Here is a 9,527-nt window from a genome sequence, read left to right on the forward strand (position 1 = left end):
ATTTATTAACAGGCTTGTTTTTGTGTGGGTGTTATGTGTGTGCTTGCACGTCTGTATGTATGGAAAATCACTTAAGGCTTTTATCTCACAAAAAGTTTTCTGTCTTAAAAATCTGCTTTAAGAAGCTGGGTGTGGTGATGCACACTTTAGTCCCAATGCCTGGGAGACAGAGGTAGGTGGATCACTGTGAGATTGAGGCCAGCCTGGGACTATATAGTGAGAGCCATCTCAAAAGAAGAAAAAAAGAAAGGAAGAAGGGGGGGGGGGGGGGGGAGGGGGGAGGAGGAGGAGGAGAAGAAGAAGAAGAAGAAGAAGAAGAAGAAGAAGAAGAAGAAGAAGAAGAAGAAGAAGAAGAAGAAGAAAAGAATTTAAGAAAGAAAAGCAGCTGATGATGACTCAGAGCTTAAGAGGACCTGGGTTCAGTTCTCAGCACCCACATGGCAGCTCACAACCATCTGTAACTCCAGTTCCAGGGGATCTGATGCCCTTTCTGACCTCCATGGACACTAGGCACATACATGATGCACATACATACATATATGCAAGCAAAAATGCTCATGCACATAATTTAAGAAAGAAAAGCAGCTGATGATGACTCAGAGCTTAAGAGGACCTGGGTTCAGTTCTCAGCACCCACATGGCAGCTCACAACCATCTGTAACTCCAGTTCCAGGGGATCTGATGCCCTTTCTGACCTCCATGGACACTAGGCACATACATGATGCACATACATACATATATGCAAGCAAAAATGCTCATGCACATAAAATAACTTCCATGTGCACATCTGTATATCTTCATGTGTTCTATGGTTCAATAAGGTCTAAAGTTACATTTGTAGGTGACAGAAATGATTCACGGTGCATCGAACATTTCCACACTTTTCTCACTTAATCCTCACAGCTCTAAAAGCACCTGCTTTAATTTCTAAAGTTTATTTTAAAACATACATAATAAAGATTACCAGTGACTCCCTATATTGAAATTTTACTTCTATGGGTACAGACGCAGCTCAGTAGTAGAATCTTTGCCTATCACGAACAAGGGCTCTGGACTCCATCTCCAGCACTGCCATACACAGCCCCCAACCTACATACACACGAACTGTGATAAAGATCAAAGAAGAAACTAATTCCCTCATTTAAAAATTCAAGAGCATAATTTCAAGAAACTCACCTTTCAGATTATCAAAGTGTACCCAGGAAGCAGTCTTTGGTTTTTCAGTTTCTTTATCACTTTCGGACACAGTTTCTTCTGTCTCAACTTTTTTCACTGTATCTACTTCTGTTTCTTTGTCTGCATCAGTGAATTTTTCTTTGTCACTGTCGTCTTCTACATCAACAAATTTCTCTTCATCAGAGTCCTAACAAAAATGGTTCGATGAACCTGTTAATTAACTGGAAGTTGTAACAACATCTGTATTCATTTATGTGATACAGAGTTTCAAAGAAGACTCACTTATTGCAATTCTGGTGAAAATGAAAATATTAATGAAGTAAAGTGAAGCTCATCAATGCTATTAAGAGTAAGAGAGAAGATAATACCCTTTACTCCTAAACATAACAGAGCTACATTTTAAACTACCTGATTTTGGAGCTTGAAAAACTCAGTCCTCAAATACTTGTGCTGTAAATGCAGGTAGGTGCTATTATATCCATTTCACAATTGAGGAAACAGGCAGTAAGAGATCTACTAGATCTATGATTGTGCATAATATCTCATTTAATTCCAGTATCTACTGCAGTGCACTTTATCATGTAATAGGAGTCAAGCTTCCTGCCTGCCTTGTTAGCTTTCAGCTAACAGTAACATCTAGTCTGTCCAACTTAAGAACTTCCACTGTAATATGCTTCAGAGAAATTAAGATACTGTCGTTAAAATAAAGAAAAACACGAAAAACACAAGACCAACTAATGTATCTCAGCACCCACTAGATTCAATAAAGCAATTGTAAAATATACCGGGTGATCATCTAGTTGACTTCTTAAGTCTGGCTTTGCTTTAAGGATCTCAGACACAAGATACAAAGCTCCACATATAAACGGCGGCATCTGTGTACAAGTAACTTGAAGTAATCTCTTCACAAAGGCCTTCACCCGGCGCAACATGATGTCTGCTTTCAGAGATTTGTAGAGAAGGTTAAGAAACATAGCTTGCTTGGAACACGTCATCAACCCTGGATCCAACATCTTTCTGTAAAATGAAGTCAAGGTCAAATGTTCATAAAAATCACCTCACATCCAGCAGTCAGTTTAGACTCTACAATCAATGACAATAATCTCACCTTAGGGATACAGTCTCTATTTAAAATATACCAGAACAAGAGACCATTTCTGCCCTAACAGGTAGGTGAATACAAATCACTGACCTGAAGAGAAAAAGTGACCATGGGACAAAAGGAAAGAAGTCATTGAAGACGCATTTTTTCACCTGAGTTCCTTTCTCTCTTCCAATTGTTTTATGACTCAACAGTGTTCAATCCTAACAGTGAAGTTTTTTTTTATAGAGATATGGAAATCCACCTGGAAGGCTAAGCAAAAAACAAATAATAAAAACTGATACCTGCCAGGCATGGTGGTACACGCCTTTAATCCCAGTACTAGGGAGGCAAAGGTAACATCTAGTCTATCCAATTTAAGAACTTCCACTAGTCTGCTGGACTTCTCCAGGCCAGTCAGGGTGAGACTGTTTCAAAAATAAAACCACAAAACTTGACACCTATAAAGCAGTAAAGAGTGTTTGTCTTGATGGCTACCTAATATCTATCTGGATGAGGCAGGCCCCTGCTTCACGTGGGTCTAGTGAAGACCACCTCTGAGTAGTCAACAGGAAACTGTGAGGACCTCAGAGCACATCTGGTCCATTGCACTATCCCTCCCATACACGCCATTCTGTCCAGAATGCTTTTCCCCATCTCTTGGCACGTCCACACTATCTATAACTGGCTCTTCTATTATTATTTCTCAGCCTTATGCTCTGCAGTTTCATACACTTTCTTTCCTTAGCTTTCCCACCTTTTCTCTCAAGTTCCAAGAGAACCGAACTTGTGTCCATGTTATTCACTGTTGTAATCCTAGTGCTTGAACCCAAGTTTCCTTCAATATGTTCTGAATGAATGAAATCAACTTCCACAATAAGTGGTTGCATATTGCTCACTTTCTCACCATTAGTCCAGTATGGACAATATGCTTTGCTAGAGATATCCTTCTTTGTGCTGGAGATCAAACCCAGGTCCTTGTGCCATCTAGGTAAGTGTTCTACATAGCCCTAGAAATATTCCCAGTCCCTAGAAAACCCTTCTTTATCTATAGCTGAAATCACTCCTGTGTAATTTTCCACCACAAACTGTACTATTTGCTGAAGCAATAAAAACCCAATTATACCTTCACACTACAGCCTTCCAAACAGCTGAGCCAATTTAGTTATTATGTATCCTCTCCCCTAAAGTTTCCTGCAGGCTGCTCAACTCTAATCTAATCAGGATAATTTTTATTCAGTGTATGTGTGTGTGCGCGCGTGCACAGAGGGTGTTAGGCATCGAGCCCAGGGCTACTTAGCATGCACTCTACCACTGAGTTATACCTCTAATTCCCTCATGTAATTTTTATTTATTTTTAAAATTATTTTTTATGGGTACTAGGGTACTGCCCACAGATATGCAAATGCACCTGTGTTATGCAATGTCTGAGGAGGTCAGAAAAGGTGTCAGATGGCCTGGAACTGGAGTTATAGGAGGTTGCTAGCTGCCATATGAGTTCTAGGAACAGAACCTGGGTTCTCTACAAGAATAGCTAGTGCTCTTAACTGCTGACCCATCTCTTACAATTTTTAAATAAAATTTTAAATTCTCATTGCTGAATCCTAAAGATGTCACTCATATATTAGAACACTCAGAATCAATTCAAACCTCTAGATTTAGCTTTGGTAACATGCGGCACCATTACTTCTGTTCAGAGCACTTGTATGAACTTTTCTCCAGGGTACTACATTGAAACTACTTAGACTTGGGGAGTGTTTTCAGAATGCTCTGCATATCCACTTCCCCCAGTTCTGTGCTGTAATCTACTTTGAAACACTGTGATTCAACTTTCTTTCTTTACACTTAAAACTTTCAACATTTCTACCCATTCAACTGTGTTTTAGTCATAAACTCCATCCCATATAAACAGACACCTGAGAACAAAGACAGCCTAATGAACTGAGGGATCAAAGAAATGACATAATTCGATTAGTCAAAATATGATCTATCAGAAGACTTCAGTAACATGCTCTCTGTCAAATCATGGAGACACTTTTTGTTTAGATTTAGAGGATTCTCAGTGAAACTAAAAGCAAATAAACACTTCCAGTTGTGAGAGCTGCTGGCAAGTAGTAAGAGAAAGAACAAAGGCGTGTGCTCCAAGACCAGGGACTGTGATGGTAACAGAGAAAAATGTCTTCTAACAAATTAGATTCCAAATATTTCTAAAAAATTACCAGTTCTCATGACCCTCAAAATTTAAACAGTGAGGTATGGTGGCACATGCCTTTAATCCCAGCACTTGGATGGCAGACACAGGTGGATCCCTGGGCCAGCCTGCTCTCCATCGAGAGGTCTAGGGCAACCACTGCTACATAGTGAGAGACCCTATCTCCACCCCCCCCCCAAAAAAAACAAACCCTCAAGACCCCAATTCCTCTATATTTTCAGCTTTGGAACATTTCCCAAACTATAACCACTAAGTATCTACTTTAAAAGAAACAGTAGGCTGGTAAAAAGCTGTGGAAAGACCGTGGATATTCTTTTCAGTATACCAGAACATGGAACTCTAACATCAGTAAACCTAAATCTGCGGCCTGACTGACTCGTCTTAACTACGTGACCTTGCATAGATTACTGTCTCACAGACTGGAGAGCTGTTGAGAAGATTAAACTAATGTATACTATTACTAAGATAGCAGTTATCATTATCAAAGCACCGTGTTAGGCACTGCAACACTAACGTACACTGTATTCACTCTCAAGGGTCCTTTAAAGGTCCATGTGGAAAAGGCATGGCCCTAGGTAGAGCTACTGTGATAGTGAGGTGAGGTCTTGGTTGGGTCACTAGGGGCTTGTTCTCAAAGACGACTGTGGGAAGCTGGTTTCTTTCTCTTTTCTTTTTTACTTCCTGGCTATGCTATGACCTGAATGATTCTGTTTCTCCATGGGCTTCTGCCATGTGCTGTCTAACTGACCAGACCAATTATGGATCAAAGCCTTCATTAACTCTGTGTGTGTGTGTGTGTGTGTGTGTGTGTGTGTGTGTGTGTAAGTCAGAGGACAACTTGTGGGAACTGGTTCTCTCCTTTTACCATTCAAGGAATAGAACTCACTCATCAGACTTGGTGGCTTTACCTACCTTGAGCCATTCTCACTGGCCCTGAAACTTTTCTCTTTAAGGTCCCAGTGAATAACTACATGAATAACTTTGGGGACATTTCATAATCTTCATAATAGCCACGAGATAGGTGCCTATCTCTGCACTTTACTAATAGAATATGGTAAAATGAGATTAATCACATTACTAATACAGTTTTACTGAAAATTAAATAATTTGCCCAAAGTTACACAGTAAACTACTGGCTATGATTCAAACTCAGATAATTGTGACTTAAATCTAAACTATTAACCCCTATTTTCTATTTTCCTTCATAAACTATATGCATATGTACAACTGTAAAAAAAAAAGATGTTAGGTGGGATGACACATCACTTTAATCCCAGGAGGGGAAAATCCTTTTGAAGGCAGAGGCAGTTGGATCTCTGTGAGATCAGGGCTAGTCTGGTCTACATAACAAATTCTAGGCCAGCTGGGACTACAGGGAGACCCTGTCTCAAAAAACCAAAGAAGAAAAACAAAAAATGAAAAAAGAAAAAGTTCCTCAACATAACCTATTGGCATTCATAAGACAGTTCCAAAATGCTTATTGTTCAAAATACCATGCATACATCAATGAGTTGCAGGAGAGTAGCAAAATTCAGTCAAAACCCCCTTTAAATGCTAAAAAAAAAAAAAAGGCCAAACTCAAACAAACCTATAAAACACAATATAAAAGAATAAAGAACTCCAAAACCTAAACAAAACACCACACCTAAAATCAGGAAGCCCCAACGCTCCCACTTAACATACTCTCTAGTAAGGGCCTCTAGCTGGGATTTCTATTCATGGTATGACATCCTGTGCACTTAGAACATGGGCAGCATATGTAAGCACTCAAAAACTACTTGTTGAATGAATGACGAAATGGCTGTATGGAGGACAGGAAGGAGATTTAGAACTGAGGATAAGGGGGAAGGAAATTTCAATTATACTTCTGGTTCTATTCCCTTAGTATCCCAAGGTAGCAAAATGTTAATGTTGAAATAGTAGGTGGCAGTATGTCACTTGCTCAAAGCTGGTGACTACCTAGTTGCTGAGGGCGCCTACACACTAGGTTTCCAATCCCTTCCACTTGCCCAACAGAGGGGCACTACACTGTATGTACTACCCCCTTAAAAATTATTCATCATATTTACATATTGAAATGCTATGTCCTTACCTGTATAATGCTGTATAATATCGATGAGATATTGTCTGTTGAGAATTCATTACTTGGAAAAGTAGCATTAAAGCCTGTACACTAGTATTAAAATTTACAACATGCAACACTTTGAATAATGTGTCCACCTGCTCCCGCACTTTGTCGTCACTGGTCTGGGAATAAGGGTATGCTCTATTCACCCCTGTTAAAAGGGCACTGAGCATTTTTGATTCAATATCTTTTTTCTTGATACAAGTCCGAAAAAAACAAAAATAAAGAGTTATTAATTTGTTAGCCAATTCACTTTCTTCATGGGAGAGGGCCATTTGATTTAAGAAGCAAATTGCATAATACTGAGCTTTGGGGCTGATATTTGAGCGAAAGAGGAGCCTTTCTACTTCTCCACACACAACTCCTTTCATATTGGGATGTTTACGAAGTAAAATCTCTAACAGATGGGAAGCTTTTGTGGCGATTCTGTTCTGAGGATCTCCCAGTTTATTTATGACCTGCACAAGAAGCGCCTTTTCTTCCTCAGGCTTATCACAAAGAAGCTCATGAGCAGCTATCAGAGCTCGAGTTTTAGTGGTCACTAAGGAATCATGACTTAAAGTTTCTAAGACCTGTACAAATTCAGCCACTAAGTGTTTCAGCTGGTGTTCAAAGTACCACAATATTAGTCTTCTATCTCTTGAGTCCTTGTTGCCACTAGACAATTGCTCCAATTTGTTAAAAGGATGTTGACTGAAAATCCGCAGCTTCCGACTATCCGGCAAAAGGTCCGTAATGAGTAACTCTTTGAAAGTATCCAAAGCCATGAGGCACTGTTGCTTACTGCCCTTCTTCTTAACAAGGTTCACAAGCGTTTCAACAAACTGGAGTGTATGAATAGCATCATCCTGGATGAGAAGGATCATGGCTGCCATCCTGTCACCCAGTGTCCCAGATGACACAATGGCCTTCATCCAGGTGGAAGAGGCTCCCTTTTGATTTGTCTTACTTTTGAACAAGTTGACTTCATGCTCATACAGCTTCTGAGCCAGTGCTTTGTACTTAGACACTGTATCTTGAGGCTGGGGTTCCAGAGAATATTCATTGCAGTACTCCAAATCATACCATTTGCCTCCAGATTTCAGTAACAAAGTGGGCCTCTCAAGAAACTCAAACATGTCCTGTTGATCATCTTTCTTGGCTTTTGGTATGGAACTGTTGTTACCAGAATGCTGTTCTGGTCCATTCTTATTTTTCGCTTTGCTTATGGATGTCCTTTTGATTTCTGCTGGTTTTTGCTTTTTATTATCTACTTTAGATACTTTTACTTCTTTTTGGCTGGCATTTTCTTTTTTATCTGGCTCATCTTCTTCAACTGAAGATTTTGCATACTTGGCCAAATTAAGATTCTGAATAAATGCCTCCAATTCACCTTGCTGAAGGTCATCTATTGCTCCTTTTTTGCCTCCATCCACTACTTCTTCATTCTCATCCAAAGCAGCCAGCATAAGGTAATCTTGCTATATAAACACACAGAAAAGTAAATATATTATAAACCCAGCACATCAGCTACAACTTCAACTTTGAAAGCAACAAAACCCAATTATTATACTATTATTACCTGGACTATCACCCAAAATCCAAGTAAGTATTTCAAGGGCAAAGATCTGAATGTGAAGAACAAAACCACACACACACACACACACACACACACCCAAAACAACCCCCCCAACATACCCAAATATGTAAATACAACATAACTAAAAACATAATTTCAGAATAGGAAAACCCCAAATGTAACATAAAACTCAGGGCTAAAGTATAGGATCAGTAAATTTATCATTCTTTCTCACACAAAACATAGATAAATCAAGATAAATAATGACTAGAAAATAGAATAACCACTGATACTAAAGTAACTGGTCTTAATATTTCTATATAAAAGTTCCTACACATTGGTAAGAAAGCCACAAATACCCAACAGAAAAATGTGGCAAGGATATGTACACTATAGGGAGAAGGTTCTTGAAGAATCGTGAAGATAAGAAGATGCTCACTTCCACATTTACAGAAATTCAATTAAAATCACAATAAGCATTTGTAATCTGTCAGCTGAACATTGATAAACGTTTATGAGCAGGCGGGGAGATGGTTCAGTGGGTCAAGCACTTGCCACACAAGCCTGGAAACCCGAGTTCAATCCCTGGAACCCATGTAAAGGAGAGGAGAGAATTAACTTCACAAAGTTGTCCTCTGCTTTCGACATTTGGGCACCCACATACAGACAGCATACACGTACACACACAATACATTAAAAAAAAAAAAAGCTTATGAAAGGTAGTAGCGTAGGGGAAAGGGCTCTTTTGTAGACAAGTGAAAATAAACTGACACAACATCTGGAAGACCAAATGGTCAACTTCAATCCAACCGACAGGGCATTTACCCTTTAGCCCAGCAGTTCCATTTCTGCACATTTAGACTGCACATACACTAGCGTTCAAAACATTGGGTCCACGAGGTTACGGACCAATAAGTCAGTTTTCTCCGCCGTGATGGAGTGATGGTTACACAAGATCGCCTACATTCTACGGAAACATAAGCGCAGGAGAAAACGTTCAGTCCAAACTTTTTTCCCAACAGCAAGCTGCGGAAAGAAGTACCGGACGCAGAGGACACGTTCGGAGGCTGGGACCCGGGTCCACACTTGCCGGCCAGCTCCCGAGCCATCATCCCCTTCCTGGAGCCTGCGCCGTTACCTTGGTGCCTCCGAGGCGCAGCACTTCCTCCAGGGAGAAGCCATTCTTGGCGGCATCGCTCTCTTCGGCGTCTTCCTCGTCCGGATCTTCGGTCACCTCTTTCGGACGCCAGGGCCGCTTCGGGTGGAACTCCAAAGGTTCCTGGTCTGCCGACATGGCTAGAAGAGCACGCGCACACAGCTCGTACCTCACTTCCGCTTTTCCGTGACGTATTTCCTGCCGGGGGGGGTGTCATCT

At 40.4% G+C, this 9,527-nt stretch overlaps 1 protein-coding gene across 1 annotated transcript in view; it reads right to left on the bottom strand.

Annotated features, from left to right (window-relative positions):
• Positions 1-9,488, bottom strand: part of Cebpz (CCAAT enhancer binding protein zeta) — a 20,923-nt gene extending 11,435 nt beyond the window's left edge. The window contains exons 1-4 of the mRNA XM_008822600.3: positions 9,291-9,488; positions 6,562-8,054; positions 1,962-2,193; positions 1,177-1,363 (exon numbers count right to left, since the gene is read on the bottom strand). Coding sequence (XP_008820822.1) covers positions 1,177-1,363; positions 1,962-2,193; positions 6,562-8,054; positions 9,291-9,446 — 2,068 coding nt within the window. The 5' untranslated portion in view covers positions 9,447-9,488. The remainder of the gene's footprint in view (positions 1-1,176; positions 1,364-1,961; positions 2,194-6,561; positions 8,055-9,290) is intronic.
• Positions 9,489-9,527: the final 39 nt, after the last annotated feature.

This window comes from Nannospalax galili, unplaced genomic scaffold, assembly GCF_000622305.1.
Source record: "Nannospalax galili isolate Female #2095 unplaced genomic scaffold, S.galili_v1.0 scaffold88, whole genome shotgun sequence".
NCBI classification, from domain to species: Eukaryota; Metazoa; Chordata; class Mammalia; order Rodentia; family Spalacidae; genus Nannospalax; species Nannospalax galili.